Source organism: Pseudorasbora parva, chromosome 19 (genome assembly GCF_024679245.1).
Source record: "Pseudorasbora parva isolate DD20220531a chromosome 19, ASM2467924v1, whole genome shotgun sequence".
In the NCBI taxonomy this organism is placed as follows: Eukaryota; Metazoa; Chordata; class Actinopteri; order Cypriniformes; family Gobionidae; genus Pseudorasbora; species Pseudorasbora parva.
Window position 1 is genome coordinate 3486182 of NC_090190.1, and position 18955 is coordinate 3505136.

The 18955-nt window shown below is 38.7% G+C and overlaps 1 protein-coding gene across 2 annotated transcripts in view; it reads left to right on the forward strand.

The window, feature by feature from the left end:
• The window catches only part of csmd3b (CUB and Sushi multiple domains 3b), a 500836-nt gene that overhangs the window by 5109 nt on the left and 476772 nt on the right, over positions 1-18955 (forward strand). For both annotated transcript variants that reach the window (XM_067425814.1, XM_067425815.1), the window contains exon 2: positions 16100-16322. In XM_067425814.1, the coding sequence (XP_067281915.1) occupies positions 16100-16322 (223 nt within the window). The remainder of the gene's footprint in view (positions 1-16099; positions 16323-18955) is intronic.

The following is an 18955-nucleotide window of genomic DNA, read 5'->3' on the forward strand; positions in this document are numbered from 1 at the left end:
AAGGTTAGTACAGACTACACAGGAAGCAAAGTGGGAGAGCGAGGGGGTGGGATCGGATGGGACTCGGATCTCGCTAAACATGTTGGAGCATTGCCCACAAGGCTATTGGAAAAATCTGAATAAATTAATTTTGTTCTTTGGGTTAGGTTAATTTCCAAGCTGTGATGCAACTAAGTGGTTCTGGTCTGGTAACCAAAAGGCCATAAGGTTCAATCATTGAGCTTTATTCAGTGTGCCATTGAGCTTGTCATTTAAAGAGGACCTATTATGCCCCTTTTTAAAGTCTTGTTTTTAGGCTCTACTAGAATAGGTTTTCATGCTTGAATGTTCAGAACACCTCATTTCCTCATATTCTCCATTGTTGCGCTCCTCTCTTCCCAGTCTGTAACGCTTTAGTTCCTGTCTCTATGAAGCCCCTCCTTCTGAAAAGCACACTGTGCTCTGATTGGTCGGCTGGAGCCGTGTGTTGTTATTGATCATCTGCTTTGAGCGTGTTTTGGAAATGTCCTGCTTCTTACCATAATCATCAGTTTTAACACACTACTAACTCAACCCGGCCCGCCCCTTTATTCTGCGTATTAATAATCTAGATGAGGAATACTGTGACGTGTTCATTCCCAGAAGAAAACTCGGCAACACTTTTGAATAATGGTCATTAGTTAACTACATTAGTTAACATGAACTATTAACGAACTGCACTTATAAAGCATTCATTTATCTTTGTTAATGTTCATTTCAACATTTAATACATTATTAAAATCTTGTTAACTTTATTTAATGTTCTGTGAACTAACACGAACAAACCGTGAACAGCTGGATTTTTCTTTACTAATGTTAACAAAGATGAACAAATACTGCTTATGGTTAGTTCATGTTAGTTAATGTACATTAACTAATGTTAACTAATGACCATTATTCTAAAGTGTTACCGAAAACTCAAGACTACAAATGAGTTGTTTCAGAGAGTTCAGAAACAGTGACACTGATATTATAGAGAATAATGGCTCAAATTTGCTTCTTTGGTGCTCCACAGAAGAAACAAACTAGTTGGGAATGATATAAGAGTGTGTAAAAGATGACCGAATGCATTTGTTTTGTTTTTGTAAGTGAGGATAGGCGATTCGGGAGTTGGAAATAGCTTGGTTTGTAGAGTGTAGGATGTAAAGGTCACTGGTTTATTCATGAGTTTCAGCAGAAACCTGTCAGAGAGTATTTATTTTGTAGTAGTTATGTGTAGTGGTTAAGACTTAGGGCTAATAAAAAAAATGATACTGTTTTGATACATACATGGAGCAAAACCATTGTGCCCATGAGTTGGGAAATGGTGACCATATGTGAAGGTCATGGCTTTGAGAAGTAAAGATTCAAGATACGCGTAAAAGTCCTAGTTTCCAGATATCTGCAATATATTGCAGTCTTAGTGATTTATTGCTCAGATCCTCATTAAATATGGCCAATCTCGGATTCCAGTGTGAACCGATCATGGTCCTGAACTGACCCGCATGCGCAAAAGAACAATAAAAACACTTCATCCATCACGCTGTCATATGGAAGTAAACACAAAGAACATTTAAGTGAAGAGTGATCATGTGTTTATTTATAGTGTGATGTAAAGATGAGGATGCAAAAAAAGAGCAGAGTTGTTAAACATTGATGATACAAACCCTAATTCTGCTTGTATATATCAAGCTGTCACTTTAAAACTTGAGCTCTGACACATCGCTGTCCTTCACTGACTGCCTATCACTACTGTCTGGATAACTTACTTCAGGTGTCTAAAATCTCTGAAGTGACTCCCATGAGTGAAGAATTGTGACACATATTGCTCTCGAGTGATGTCAAATCATGAATTCTGACTGTTCAGACTGAGGTCGCATCGCAAAACATCTGACCTGAATCAGATATAGGAACACAAATTGGAAATGAAAAGATCAGATTCCATGAGGTCTGTGCCGTTCACACTGTCATGATATGAGCAAAACAATTTGGTTTTGGATTTGGGCCACAGCCTAAATGTTTTTGAGGTGTCATTATTGGAGCACTGTTACCAATCCAGAAACCTGAGACCGATCTATCTGTGAGAGTACAGGCTGATGACTGAGGGTGTGAAAGATGCTTTTGGAGATGTAACTGTACAGAAGAGAGGCGAGGGAAATGATAACACAACAGAGGTGAAGGAGGGCAAGAGGATTTCTAAAAATGTCTTGAGCAAAACAATCTGTCGGCTAGAATGAAAGCCCAAATAAAGTGAGAGGCTTAACTGGAAAAGCAGCATCCGCAAAGACAGTCTGAACCTGCAGATATGTTCCTAAAATTGTATTTATTTTTTAGAAATATTATAATATATTTATATGCATTATATTAATTATATTATATTATATTATATTATATTATATTATATTATATTATATTATATTATATTATATTATATTATATTATATTATATTATATTATATATATTTTTTTAATATATATATATATATATATATATATATATATATATATATATAACACATTTTGCTTAAATCTATACATGCATGTGTGTGTATTTATATGCACATAGCAATTATACATAGTACACACTGAATGTACAATATTATATAAACAAACTTTATATATTTTTGATGCAAATTTCATTATATTTTAGTCATATGTATTTACAGCAAATATTTTATATGTATGTTTTTTCATATAATAACCATATATAACATAATATAAATTTAAAACACCGCTATTTTATGCATTCTCATTCTATAGAATAATTATAAAAATGAAAACGGCCTCCCTTGAGTCTAAAGAAATCCTGCTTTGTGGCCATAAGCTCTACAAAAAAATGAAAAGCCCTGCTATTTTTCTCCCCATTTTTCCTAATCATCTAAATCCCAGACAGGTCTGTTTTCTCTATCACAGAGGACGGGTTGTGGAGGATTAGGTTAGTGATCATTACAAAGTCTACCTTTACTAATGAGCTAGTGTCAGACACTACCCTGTGACAGAGAGTGTGTGTTTGTGTGGTTGAGACAGTCAGACAGCGTGATGAGAGTGTGACTGCGAGCGGGCTGATTAAGGCAGGTGCAGAGGGTGTTTGCTGTGGATTTGTGTGTGTGCATGGGAGACAGCTGGAGGGCTTTGCCTGGGTTATTAGAGGACTGAAGAGCCATCAGGATCGATCAGCTCCGCCAAGACGACCCGACATGTAACCGATGCCCCTTTAATTAATCCTCATCACCCAGCAACACACACACGCACACACACACACACAAAGATATGCAGTAAAATGGAAAGTCGCTAGACTCCCTTAAAGTATCGATGTGCTGCTCCTGTCTCCATGGACCACCAGACTTATCTTAGATAATGGGAGTGTGCTATCAGTGATTAAATGTTTTCAATCAGCAGAGAAACTAGTTGGGCCATGTGATTTCCATGATGCAAATCACTATTATTAAAGTTCCTTTATTTCATTAAATATAAATCATTTAAATTCATAAACTTGTGTGTAGGTGTATACACATACATTGCCTTAATTCTTCATTGCATAGTTTAGGGAACTCATTGTCATGCTTAAGAAACCAGTTTAAAATGATTTGAGCTTTGTGACATGGTGCGTAATCCAACTAGAAGATGGGTTCACTGAAGCGATGGACATGGTCAGAAACAATACTGAGGTTGGCTGTGGTGTTTAAACGATGCTCAGTTGGTACTAATGGGCCCAAGGTTTGCCAAGAAAATATCCATTATGCCACCACCACTGGCCTGAAGCATGCCAGGCAGGATGGATCCATGCTTTCCGGTTGTTTACGCCAAATTCTGACCCTACCATCTGCATGTCTCATCAGACCAGGCAACATTTTTGAGTCTGTGTGAATTGTAGCCTCAGTTTTTAGCTGACAGGAGTGGCAGCGGTGTGTCTTCTGCTGCTGCTTCAAGGTTGGACGTGTTGTATGTTCAGAGATGCTCTTCTGCGGACCTCAGTTGAGACGAAAGCTTATTTGAGTTACTGTTCCCTTACTGTTAATCAGCTCCAACCAGTCTGGCCATTCTCCTCTGACCTCTGGCATCAACAAGGCATTATTGAGCACAAATCTGCCAACCGCTGAATATTTTCTCGTTCTGACCATTCTCTGTAAACCCTAGAGATGGTTGTGCATGAAACCATCAGATCAGCAGATTCTCTGAAATACTATGATCAGTCTGGCACCAACAACCATGTCTCTTTTGCATCATAGGAATAAAGTACTTTTAATCTTACCAACCCCTAGTCTCACGCAGCCAAACCTAAGACTGACGGCAGAAGGTCTGGACTCCATAGCAGTTTCCATTGGCCAAGCACCGCCCAGAGGCCGTCTGACTGACGGGAATAGCAAACCAATCACATGAGTCTCAATCAGATCCCTAGTTCACTAGTCAGGGCACTGATCAGGACATAAGTCAATGGGCTGACTCCCTCATCCCTCAAGTGCCCTGACTACTGAACTAGGGAGATGATTGAGACGTGCCCTTCGTTTTGTCCTGAGTCATGTTTAGGGGGCGTGTAAATGTGAAATCGATGTGCCTACAATAACAGAGCAATGTGTGAGAGTCTATGGCGCAAACTTTACATACTTCACATGCTTTTGAAAACCCAGCGTTTAGTTGATCCTGATAAGCACTCATTGTCACTAACCTAGATGGTGCTGTTTTTCCATGAGGGGCTTTGGCTTAAATAAACTGCTTTCTGCTGAAAGTCTCCTGGAAATCCTGTAGAATTCAACCAATTTAATGACGATTTTGCAAATCCTGAAGTGTTCCCAGCTAAGTGTGCCATATGCATCAGGCGTTCAGCCAACGGCCTGTGGTTTGTGTTGCATTTTGTCAAAGTGATTTTCTGTAATCTACATACTCAAGCATGTGTGACGCTCATGATGCTCGTGGTGTTTTCAGCGTCTGGCAGCTCATATGTAAGCAATTCATTTTCATCATGAGCGGTTCATTTCTAAACGCACACAAACTGAGTATTCAATCGCCATCATAAACGCTCTGTTTTGAATGAAAACGCTGAAAGTAATATAGAAATGTACAGTAAAATGTTATCTATAACAATAATATTGTTTTAGATTATGCTGTGAACAGTTTAATGTTTTTTTTTTTTTTTGTTTTTTTTTTATTTGAGTAGGGACAAGTATGTCACATAAACAAATGTTACATACTACAACATTTTAGCCGAAGCTAATTCTCAATGTCCGTCCCTAGTGAGCCTTTACAAAATTAATCAATACACAGTAAAATTAAACAAAATAATAATCTAAAACAATAGCAACAAAGATGATAATCAGTGGTCACATATTTGACTTCTGATTAAAGTGTCCTTGAGTTTGTGTTTAAAAGTGACCCAGTTTGACTCTCCCTTAAGTTCAGTATCTAAACAATTCCAGACCTTTATGCCTTGTACAGAGAAAACCGATTGTCCAAACAAAGTATTGCGTCTCGGAATCTGACAGTTCCCGTTCCTGTTAAAACACGATTTAAGAACAATAAAGCAGAATTTGGTAATAAGGACACTGAACAAAAGAAAGGACCAAAAGACTGAGCGCGTGACTTTGGAATATTATCAATTTGCTGAAAAGCTTTGTTCGTTTATCTAAAAAAAGCCCTGCTTAATGTTGTCAAACTCTAGTGCCAAGTACTGTAATCTTAAAGCTTTTGTTTTCTATTATGGTTCGGTTATGGATCCAATCAAAATCCTTATTACATGCTTGATTTAGACCTTCATTATGATTAATGGCACGCTCAAATGTGTGACCCACTGTGCGTCTTCACTCTTAATTCGTGTGACAGCAGACGCTTAATCCCAACAATTATCACTCAACAAACAAAGCTCTGTCTACCACACAGACGTGATGTATGACCTCTCGCGGTGACGGTCGTGCAATTCTTCACACCGCCTCGCCACCGCGTTCCTATAGCATTAACTGGTCTGTGATTGACAGTTTGATCAGTTCTCCTCCGCCTCGTCCTTTCTCTCCATCTTCCGCTCATGCTAACGACATGCTGTCTGAGGGGGCTGATCTGTCATCGCTCCCGTTCTCTGTCTCACTCATACCACCTAAAGAAATGGTCTTTTTTGTGCAAGGCAGCAGGGTTAAATGCATTTTATACATTGCTAAGAGCTCAATTTGTCTGTCAGTGACACGTGTCAGTATAGATTGTGTGCTGGTGCGAAAGGGGGATGTACAGCGATCACGAGGGCCTAGCATCGGTGACATTTGAGGGATACAGCCAGAAATTACATTATAGGCTACAATGAACTTAAAAGGGCCCTCGGTTATGATGATTGCACTTTTTTATTTTTTTGTTATTGTGAAATGTTGCTGTTTGAACGTACAAAGTTTCTGCAAAGTTACCATGCTCAAAGTTCAAAGCAAAGGGAGATCTTTTCTTTTACAGAAATCGTGTTTTAAGGACTACATATGGCTAATAGTGAGAGACTACTACGGGCTTATCATCACTATACTAACATCACTAACCTTAAATGTATATAACCCAGGAACACGCAACAAAGGCCATGTTGAGAAGAGGAAGAGTTGTTGTAGTCGAGCACATTTGAGAGTCGCTCAAGCTGTCACATCCATCTTTTGCATTTATTGATTCAGTACAAACACAATTGCAATATCGTCATAAATATCGAGCAATTTAGAGATTATCATGACAGAATATGCTAATCATTGATGGTTAACTCCACATTAACTACATAAATTAATCAACTATTTAGAAACATCCTGTCTCATTCTACATGTTGTCACTCTTGCTTGAGTCTCTCTATCATTGTCTGACTCTGGTTTGATCTTAAAAGGCTGAACAGTTTCTGATATTTTCAGTGTGAGTCTGCGGAGCTGCTAACACGAGCTTTTGAAGCTCCGCCTTCTTCCTGAAAGGGGGTGGAGCAGCAGCTCATTTGCATTTAAAGGGACACACAAATATGGCATGTATTTGCTCACCCTAAAAAAGTGACAATTCTTACATGCTGTGGAGTATTTTTAAATTCATAATCACACTCCTGGGAAATCAGACTTATTTTGCATCTTGTAAAAAGGGGTACAGTATGATCCCTTTAAAGGAAAATACAGCAAAATATGTGCGTGGTTCTGATTATGTAGATTCCTCATGAAATGACAAAATGTGTATATGTGACCGCACCTTTACAAATGAACTTTGTGGATCAGGGTGATAAAACACCCAATTTCCCACAATGCATTGCCTGTATTGAACTTCCTTGCAATTGCAATTCAGTCAAATTCCTCTTAATGTAATTCCAATTGAACCTCCTATGGTGTGCGGACAGCTCAAATAAGATTCCAACAAATGAACTGGATTCTGCACGACCACGGCAGGCACGTACTGGCGTGCAATATTTAAATATAGGAACTTAGGAACCAACAGATATCATGATACGCTGATATAAAAACAGCTGTGTGCATTTCACACACATTTCCCTTCGTACACTCAACACACATTTCACGGCTTCCTCGAGTACATCAAGCCTTCTCTCCAAGGATCTCTGTGCAGGCTCTGAGGAGTGTTTTTCTTGCAGACTGTCCTTCAGGTTGGTTTCATCTTGCCTTCAAGAACTCCATCCATCCTCTGAATCCTACCTGGAGGATACTGCTGTCATATTAGTCGAGCATTAAGAAGACAGCATGCCCCCATCCAGTGAGGACAGTGTTCCCATGAAATCTGAATGTCACATTAAGTTTGCAGGTTGCTGATTAGTTGTAGCAGATATACACTAAAATCTTATAAACACCAGACATATTCTGGTAGCCCTGTGAAAAAGCAACAGTGAATACTGCAGTGTTGTTTTGGTTGCTAGCATGGACAATTTAGATTTGTCTTGTGGATTCACTATTAACTAGAGGAACTGGACTATATGTGGTTATTAAGGCGATAAGTCATTTGGGATCTGTTTCAATTTAATGTGTTAACTTGCATATTATATTATATATTGCATTGATAATACCCTTTGCACGAATCGCATGGTTAAGCGAGCGAATGGATATTTTAGGAATAAAAATGTGGGATGCATGAATTTTGAGCTGTGAACACAGCATAATCTGCTGCAAACATTTTAAAATTGAAATGCAATCAATGCTTGGCACAGCACAAGTCATTAACAATACTGCAAATGACATTCATTGTAAAAACTAAATGTTTAACAGGTGTTTCATGTGCATGTGATGCCTAAAAATGCTTTCAAGGCACATTTGACAACTCACTAGATTTTTAGACTGTATTTGTAATACTAATTTATCTCTGATTCGTGACTCTTTTTGTCCCTTAGCATCTTTGAATAGGGAATATATTCACTCGTTCTGATAGGGGCAATTGTTTCACGTCTACTAGGAATTAGAAGTAAGGATTGGGAATAAAATATTCCTTTCATCTGACCTTTTCTTTTAAGAAGACTTTGTCATTGGGGAGGGCAGTTTAATAATTCATTAAAGGGAAAGCTTCGCTTCCTTTAGAAATCTCATTTGTCAGTAGAAAAGCTTTCTTTAAGGTTTGATAATAATCTGGCATCCAAAGTCCTGCGGTAGGTTAACAAATTTCGACTAGCTTTGGATTATGTTCTGAGTTTTTAAAATTAAAAGCATATTCATTACACACGATTAGTTTTCTGATAACACAGTTTACTTGAAGCCTTTATTTATAATGCATTATAAATTTATTCATAATGTATGAAACAATTCATTATATCTCTTCATAAATTAATGTAGCCAAAGTTAAGTTTCATGTTACATTTGGTTGTTTTAATGAATTATGCTTTGTTCAATGAATAGAATATATTAAAACTGTGGTTACAATTATTCATGAGACCGTGCAATGCATTATAAGGTGCATTACCAGGCATAATTAATTTTTTATAATGCACTATATATAAAGGCCTTAATAAATTAACAGTGCTGTAATGTGCCTGTGCTGCTACATTTACCAATAAATTGTAACCATCACCTCGTTGAGTATTTACTGTATTAATCAGCCACTTTGACTGAATGCATTCAGCTGCATCAGAGAACAATGGTCACTGATTGACCAACATTCACCTGCTTCATGGCATCAGAGATTGTGTTTGGGGGAGTTTTTAAATTTTAAACAAAGTTTACAGTCTTTACATCGGGATCCCTGTGAAATGTGATTGAGGTGTACTTTATTTTAGGCATGCTGGTTTATTATTGTGGTGTCCAAAATGTTAGGTACAAAAACTGAAATGTCGATTTTCATTTTTCACGTTACTAGTGCATAAATGAATTTCAAATGAATTCAAGTGCATTAGCCGAATTGTCTGAATTTAAATGGAATCAATTCCAACCCTATTGTACTTGTACACATTCAGTCAATGCTCTTATTCAGCTTGACTCCAGAAACTGCTAAATGCTCTCAAAGGGAATTAAAGCAGATTCAAATCGATACAGGACGGTACAGATGGGTCTTGTTTAAGAGGGGTCTTGGCTTGAGCTTGCTTAAAAATGAGCTTGACCTTTCTTTCTTTCTTTTTTAAAGCCAGACTACTCAGCTGCATTGTCAGGGGTAAGAAAGATGTGGCGTGGAAACGCTGACCCAGGTGGCGCCAGCCTTTGTTGTAAATATGGGGTGGCAGGAGGAAGCTGGAGTGAAATAAAGAGAAAAAGAGAAAACAGTGGCCAGCTGCCAAAGTAAAAACGAGACACAACCATTTGCCAACGAAACCTGGGCAAGAAGAGAGGACGAGCATACCGCCTCGCCTCACACCTCAGTAATCAGTGTGAACATCTACATAGTGTCAGGATCAACAAACAGCTTGAGAAAAGAGCAAGACATGCTTCTATCGCAGCAAGAAAATGAGCAATTAGCAGAGTGTAGACATAATAATATGCACAACGTGGTAAACACTTTATGGCACTTTGACCATCTTTGACTTAGAAACCATAACACAGCTTTCAGGGGTTGTTGACTGGTTTCTTGTTGGTCCAAGTTGGTCATTAGCTGTTTGTCTACCACTTGACCATTAGCTGGTTGCTCGTTTGTTGTTTGTTTACCTTAGATGACAGCTAATCACTACTTTGGACCAGGCAGAAACCAACTAATTTTTTTTTTTTTTGGAATAAACTTTCTGATTCCTAGTTGGTCTAAGTTGGTCATTAACTGCTAGACTACTAACTTAATCACCAGCTGGTAGCTGGATTGTTGCTAATCCAAGATTGTCCAGTTTAGATGACAGGTAATAACTAGCTTGGACCAGATAGAAACCAGCAAGTAAGGGCCAAAACACAGCTTTCTGGTATTTTTAAACATGTTAAATGGTTTCTTGTTTTACAAAGTTGGTCATTTGACTACCACTTGACTGCGGGCTGGTAGCTGGTTTGTTGCTGGTCTAAGGTCCTTCTTAGATGACAGCTAATGGACCAGCTAGAAACCAACTAATATGTTTCAAAAGACAGCTTTCATGTGTTTTGAAGTGTTAACTTGCTTCTGTTTGGTCCAAGGTAGTCATTGACAGTTAAACCAGCTGGTTTATTTCTGCTCCAATATGGCCCAGGTTAGATGGTTAGCTAATGAGCAGCTTCAACCAGATAGAAACCAGCAAATATGTGCCAGAACATAGCTTTCAGGTCCTTTGAAACATGGTAACTGGTTTCAACTCGCCAAAGTTGGTCATTAGTTGTACTTGACTGCTGCTGGTAGCTGGTTTGTTGCTGGTCCAAGGTGGTTCAGCTAAGATGACAGCTAATGACTACTGTGGACCAGCTAGAAACTAACTAATGTGTTTCAAAAGACAGATTCCATGTGTTTTGAAGTGTTAACTGGTTTCTGTTTGGTCCAGGTTGGTCATTAACTGTTAGACCAGCTGGTTTGTTCCTGCTCCAAGATGGCCCAGGTTAGATGGCTAGATTAGCTTGAACCAGAGAGAAACCAGCGAATATGTGCCAAAGCACAGATGTGAAAATGTGTTTTGAAACATGTTAACTGTTTTCTATAGCTGACCCAAGATGGCCAGCGTGAAAGGCAGCTAGATTGCTAAGAAATGTCTCCATCGAATAGTGCTGATTTTGGAGGCTTAGATATTCTTGACGTACACATCCAAAAAATACTGATTGGAAAAATACCAAAAAATATTAGGTAATATTTTAACTAACATATAAAATGGAAAAATGGGGTTTGTGCCTGAGTATGTTTGCTTACTCTACTATAACTGATCACTTTGGCTAACAATTAATACTGAACAAATGTTTCTATTTGAACATCATCTTAAATCCACGTGAAATGAAATAAATTGTGGTTAGTTTAACTTGGGCGTTGCGTAGGCTGCTCAAGCCTATATCATGCCAAAATCTTCATTAGTATGAGTTATCTCCTTCTGATAGTGAAGTTGGACAGTGTTTGTGTGACTCAAGAATTTAGCGCCTTCCTTTATAAGAAGCTTTCATCCTCTCCTTAAACTCTTTACCCAACAACATGAATCACCATGAAACTCGTAGAAGATCGAACAAAGATCGTTCCCTCAAGCTGTACGTTTACTCGTACCGCTGATTCTTCTCGCTAAGCTCATGAGCACCTCAACTACAGAAAGTTAGCAAAATCTCCTTAAAAATTTAGGCTTGTGTTTTTCTTTCTGTTGTGCTAGGGATGTGTAGGTGCCTTAAGTCCACATAGCCAGCTCTACTACTCTTCTATTAATTACCCCCTTAAGGAAGAGAAGCGAGATAAATAGTAAATCTTAATTAGTTGGGTTTTTTTCCATTATGGGTATGTCAGTTTGTTTTATCAGCAGCTTCTCAGATGCTACGCTGAGCTCTTTTGGTGTGCGTATTAGATGGAGTGGGTTAAAATCTCTGTATTAATCTTGTTACTTAAGTAAGGGTGAGAACTGGACAATCTTCCAGCTGTCTTCCATCTCTGGGGACTCTCATAAGGGGGACATGCTCGCAATGAAAGAGATTTATTTCCAATGGAAAACTAGCTCTCTGTGGGTAGCATTTACTTCTGTTTAACCTGCATTACTCTCTAAAGTAATCTTAGCATGCCGTACCATGTGTAACGGTCCCTTGGAAACTATCTTAGTAAATGCAACAAACTGGTTACACAATTGATATATATGGGGATTGTTTAGCTCTAACAATGTAACCTTTTTCTTGAAACTTGCTTAGCTATCTAATAGCTGTATTTTTCTTCTTGTTAATGATAAACATTGTACTTTTCTCTTGCTATTCTACAGATTTGTGGCTTGTAGCTGCATATAAATCTAATCTCCCCCTAAAAAATTACTAATACATACTTTCAGGAACATCCAACAGTTCTTTATTTTGTAAAAACAGCAATGAAAAAAGACTTGTACTTTTAAAGCACCACTCCATTCCTGACTGTCTACAATATTGTTATTTTAGTAATTATTGCATGCAGTGCAATATTTCCTCTCATATCCATGGTCCTGATTCTAGCCCACTACAAAGATACATAATAAAATATGCATTACGTAGGATGCTGTAAGTGTGGAATTTTTTATTGCATCATAAACACAAACTCTGCCATACCAGTAATTGCCACTTTAGGCTAAATCTTAGTGCTCTGCATTCATTGTATGGCTTTGGTTACACCTAGTCTGTGATTTTAATAAAGGTTTCCTAGTATGCATGCACAAAAAATACCAGTGCTGATCTACTAATTGCATTTACTTTTTATTTCATCTTTCAGATGTGCAAAAGCGCATGTCCTGCTTTATCTTATTTTTCTTAATGAATATTATTCTGTGTCCTTTCATCTGTAATGGGGTTTTGTCAACACAAATTGCATCTCCAAATGATTTATCAGGATTGAAATTCATTCAGATTCGCTAAATGCCTGCGCAATAATGGCTGATATGTAGGAATTCATTTGATCTAGGTATTAGGATCAAGTGCTTATAGGCGATAGTGTTTCTATTGAATATCATGGTTTTAAAATATGAAGATATCATAGATTATTAATGACATGAATATATAATTATATTTACTACATATTTTATGGATGTTTCATACAAAAATCCCCCATAATACATCAAACCAAAAAAGGCACAAATATGTTGTTAGACTGCACATGCAAAATAGTTTTGCAGTTATGAGGGTTTTAATAAATCAGCTCTTTAGAGTCTGAAAAGAAGCTTTGGCTGCTAGATCTCCCTTCTGTCATGCCATTTTCTCAAGTGAGACCCAATGGATGTTGTCATAGCAAATGTACAACCCACGAAACTGACCAACATCGACCATATGACTGGCCTGCATCCACACATACACAGTCAGTCCCCTCGCTCTACTCTGAGATGCCGAAACTTATATCATTGTGTGTGTGTGTGTGTGTGTGTGTGTGTGTGTGTGTGTGTGTGTGTGTGTGTGTGTGTGTGTGTGTGTGTGTGTGTGTGTGTGTGTGTGTGTGTGTGTGTGTGTGTGTCTGATAAAGTGCTTCTTCTTCACATTCCTTGGCTGACCACATTGGTGCTAATTTCCCATGGCAGCTTATGGTGCAATTAGAGCCTGGAGGGCCTCCACCCTTCACACTGGATCACTGACGGGCCACTGAACAATCAGTGGCGGCAGGAAGCAGATCGTACACATGTCCAGGGTTGCAAAAAGATATAATGAATAGTTTGGACAAAATAAAAGAGACAAAGTTGAAAAAAATATTGCAATGGCATCTATCTACCCATCCATCCATCCATCCATCCATTAATTTATCCATCCCTCCCACCCTCCCTTCATCCATCACAACCTCCCTCCATCTTTCCCACCCTCCCTTCATCCATCCATCCATCCATGCATCCCTTCCTCCCTTCATATCTCCATCCATCCCTTCACCCCTCCCTCAAAGAGTTTGTTCTAAGTTAAATCAGATTCTTTAGACCATTATGTCATGAACATATGATTACCCCAGTCTAATGTACAGCCAGGGCCAGTAAGAAACAGAAAGTCTGAACTTTCTGAACACCACACACACACACACACACACACACACACACACACACACACACACACACGCACACACACACGCACACACACACGCACACACACACGCACACACACACACACACACACACACAATCATGCTTCCCATAACAAAGGACGGTATTGTCGTTTAAAATAGAGTTAAACTTAGTTTTATGATTACAGGAAATGACAACATTGCAGCTTTTATTCTAAAGAACAGCTATTCTGTCTCAGAAAACAGCTGTGCACTTGATGCCACACACGGCAGCAGCTTGGCAGTGAATTAGTATTCCCTCTTTGGAGGAGATTTGTAAGTTGTAATTCATTGCCACGTTGTGAGAAGAATTGATCTGGGTACGTCTCAAACGGGCCGCCATTTTGCCCTCTCTCACCCACAAATTCAACACAGGAGTGACTCAAGTAACCCAATTCCCTGAATCCAATCTGATGACTAATGAATCAACTGAACCAGTTCTATCGCATATTATAACACAAAACCTGAGCAGATAACATCAGTTTGGAAGGCAAAGTCTGTCCCGATCTAATCAATGATGAGCTGGGACTACCACTTGGAATATTTGTGGGAATGTGAGCACAATGAACTGCATTAACCCAGCATTCAGCTTGCTCACATCTAAGGATTTTCGTCTATCTGCAGACATCTCTCAAGCTTTAAGACAGCAAATGCGTGTGTGTGTGTGTGTGTGTGTGTGTGTGTGTGTGTGTGTGTGTGTGTGTGTGTGTGTGTGTGTGTGTGTGTGTGTGTGTGTGTGTGTGAGCCTGTTTATGTGGTTTATGAGGACACAAATTTGTATAACTACATGGGTATTACACTGGTATTACACTATAAATGTGGTTTATGAGTACATATCAAATGTCCTCATAATTCAAATGGCCTTAAAAACACACTAAATGATGTTTTTTTGAGAAAGTAAAAATGCAGAATGTTTCCTGTGATGGGTAGGTTTAGGGGCAGGGGCAGTGTAAGGGGATAGAAAATACGGTTTGTACAGTATTAAAACCATTACGCCTATGGAGAGTCCCTGTAAACCACATAGACCAACGTGTGTGTGTGTGTGTGTGTGTGTGTGTGTGTGTGTGTGTGTGTGTGTGTGTGTGTGTGTGTGTGTGTGTGTGTGTGTTTTAATTGTTTGATGTAAAATGAACACCTCTGGCAGAGGAAAAACACCTTTGTGTATAATATATAATTCCCTTTGGCCTCATGACAGTAGCTTCTAATTGAAGATTGCTTTAATTATACAAACAAGCTTTCCTTCTCTCTGTGTGTTATTGAATTCCACTGAAAGCGTGTGAGACAGGTTCTCTTAGAAATAAGTCGTGGGTTCACGAGGGCTAATAAAACAACCAGGGATGAACATCAGACTGTATCGTCTGACCATCCTCGAGCTTACACTCTCAAATCAACTGATAGCTGTACAATTAAAGGGATAGTTTCCTCACAAGTTAAAATGTTTAAACTTGGTGTTACAAGACACACACAAACCAGATTTTTTGAACCAGAGATTTGGGGTCTCTATCACTTTGTTTGCTGACACTTTAGTTTCAGGGTTTAATTCTCAGTATTATCCAGTTGCTTATTATTATTACAAGGATATTGGCTGCTTATCAGTACTTTTTAAATGACATATTAATGCCTTATTCTGCATGATCATATTCTACATCCCTTAAACCTACCCATTACCTAAACCAAACAACCTTACTATTAATGAGCAGTAATCAGGAGTTTATTAAGGCGAAAGTCATAGTTAATATAAGCTAAAAAGTGCAGACTTCGCCAATATTTTATTGTTATTTATTCTAAAAGTGAGGAAACAAAAATATGCATTTAGTAATTAGCATAAAACATCTCCATATAATGACTTTCCACACAATATTATCTATAATATTACAAAATAAATGAATACAAATAAAATAAAAACACATTTCTTATGCCTCCAAAGATATATATAATTATTTATATTGATTCTAAAATGGTGGTTAGGTTGGTTTTAAATGTTATATAGATATGCACTTATTAATGAATCATGATTTCTGTGAATGAGACGCATTATGATTCAAGTGTCATAATTGTGTCATTCTGCTGACCCTAGCTCTGTCTTTTTGCTCCACAGGTTTCATATATACATGTGGTGGAACATTAAAAGGAAGGAATGGGACCATTGAAAGTCCTGGTTTTCCATATGGATATCAGAATGGGGCAAACTGTACATGGGTTATTGTAGCAGAGGAGGGCAACCGAATTCAAATAGTCTTTCAGTCATTCGCGGTGGAGGAGGACTATGACTTTTTATCCCTCTACGATGGACACCCGCATCCAGCTAACTTCAGGACGAGGTGGGTGCTGTTTTTAATGACCCGTTTTCATGAAGCCATAAGCCATAAAGCTGCATCATTACTGCATCAGTACAGAAAACTAGATATCTGATCATGGAAGGATGGAGGAAACACTTTGCTGAGTAAAATGTACGCTGGGCCTGTTAGCATCTTGACTCTGATGCCAAATGAAAGTCCTGCCAAAAACTCTCCCTGGATAATTACACACACACACACACACACACACACACACACACACACACACACACACACACACACACACACACACACACACACACACACACACACACACACACACACACACACACACACACACACACACAAATAAATAATTAAGCACTATATTTTAACTTAGCCATTGTTTCATGGACTCTTCTATCTTTGCAATCGACTATCAGTCAAAAAAAGTTACATGCATAAAAGCTATATACATAAAACTTTTGGTTAGGCCTTTATTTTAAGAACACAGATTTGTAGGGCTTTGAATGGATTTAACACCAAATTCTATGCAAAGAAAATAAGCATGTCTTCTACTAAAACAGCTCCACCATTGGTTGCAAGTTAGTTTACAGTATGTGCACTTATTCTGCTATATATAAAGTATTCTGCAATATAAGGTAACTACATGGGTCAAGGTTAGGTTTAGGGGTAGGTTCAGAGTTAGTGCCTAGTTATTACCCAGTTATTGTAATTATTGTAAGAAGTACATAGTATGTAGATATTGTGAGAAACAGCACTGTGAAATAAAGTGCTACCTCACCATTGTATAAGTCCACAGTGACGACACCAGTGTGAACATGTGCATGAAGGGTAAATGACAACTGCTTGGTTGACTGGCATGTCTTTTATTAGCAGGTATGTATGAGCTGTTTATGGTCAGATCTGGTCAATATCATTGTGGACATGACTGTTGGAAATTCCAGGCAAAACATTGTATGTCGAATGATTCCATGCGCTTATATTTCACTCGGTATCAGCAACGTCATATACTGGAACAGCAGCCAAGGATGTTAAAATGAGACATGTCCATGGATTTTACTTTCTTAATCACCAGATTTGTGGTTAAAATCTATATGATTTTATCTCGTACTGGGTCAAGCTTTTACACCATTTTGGTCTTAACAATTTAGTTAATACTCCTGCAGTGTGGCAGATTTGTGTGTGTTTGTGTCTTACGGCCCTGTTTTACTGATCTGAGCGAATGGCGCAAGTGCACTTAGAGTGTGTCCAAATCCACTTTCGCCAGTTTAACGACAGAAAAACCAGTTGGCGCCCTATCGCATGGTCCAAAAGGGTTGCCCTTAGTCTCTTAATGAATCGCGGGTGTGTTTTATTGGCATAATGTCCAATAAACCAATCAGAGTCTTATCTCTCATTCCCTTTAAAAGCCAGATGCGCTCGGACCATGGCAGATTTACTATTTACGTGGTGGAATTTGCAAGCAGGAAGACTGAGCGTTTCTCCAGAGAAGAATCGTTTTATTTTTAATATTTGCATGTTTGTGTGCTGCTGCACTGTGTGTGTATTAAGCAGAGTGTTGTGTACCCGGCCTATTTTACTAACACACCCTTTAAATAACTCTAAAAATACTGCACTATTGACTTTAAAGCAGGTTTTTGTTGGTCAATGGCGCAGTCATATTCAGTTCCTCAAAATAGCAACACCCAAACAATGCTCCTGAACACACCTAAACACAGACCAGACGCCCATGGGCGAACAGATGAGCGCCAGTGCTTTTGCTATTTGCTGGTGTCTGGTCTGAAATCCAGCAGTGTTCAGGAGCACTGTTGGTGCGTTGCTATTTTGAGGAACTGAATATGACTGCGTCAGTCTGTGAACAGTCTTTCAAATATGGCTATATGTTCACAGTCATGGAGGAACAGGAAGTTATAAAAGGACAACACGAAAGGTAAACAGTGATGTGTTGCCCAAGGAGGCATTTTGTGTCTTGTAGCTTCTCATTTACTTCTCCTCCTCTCATTCTTCCTCTCATTGCTCTCTTGCTGTCCTGCAGGGAGGAGATATTAGAAGGGGGTAGGTGTGGAGAAGAGGAAGGAGGAATAATGACAGAGCTTAATTAAACAGTTCAAGAAGTAAATAATGCAGGATTCTGCAGGCACTACATTTGTGTCTTGCATTGCCATGTTTGCTGGCATCTCAGACAAATTGCATGTTGCCATTCAGCCTTTTTAAATTATGCACTGCAATTAGGGATTGAGCTCTCTCTCTCTCTCTCTCTCTCTCTCTCTCTCTCTCTCTCTCTCTCTCTCTCTCTCTCTCTCTCTCTCTCTCTCTCTCTCTCTCTCTCTCTCTCTCTCTCTACACGTCCTTAGATACTGTGTAGCATCTAACAGCCGATTATATTTTATATATTTATATATGCCCTATATTCAAATAAATTCTGATTAATCTGTATTCATTTAGACTTTAATGACCCCGTAAGACATCTCTGTCCGAGCACACTGAGGGTGTATTGACCTATATAAAATCTTTTAAGTGTCATGTCACAGCCGCTTCATTTGTTTATTCGTTTGTTTGCTCATTCGTTCTTTCTTGCATGTGAAACCTGTGTGGGCGATGCAGTCTCAGATCTTGATGGGTGATGGATGTCTTCTGTCCTTATTCTACATCAG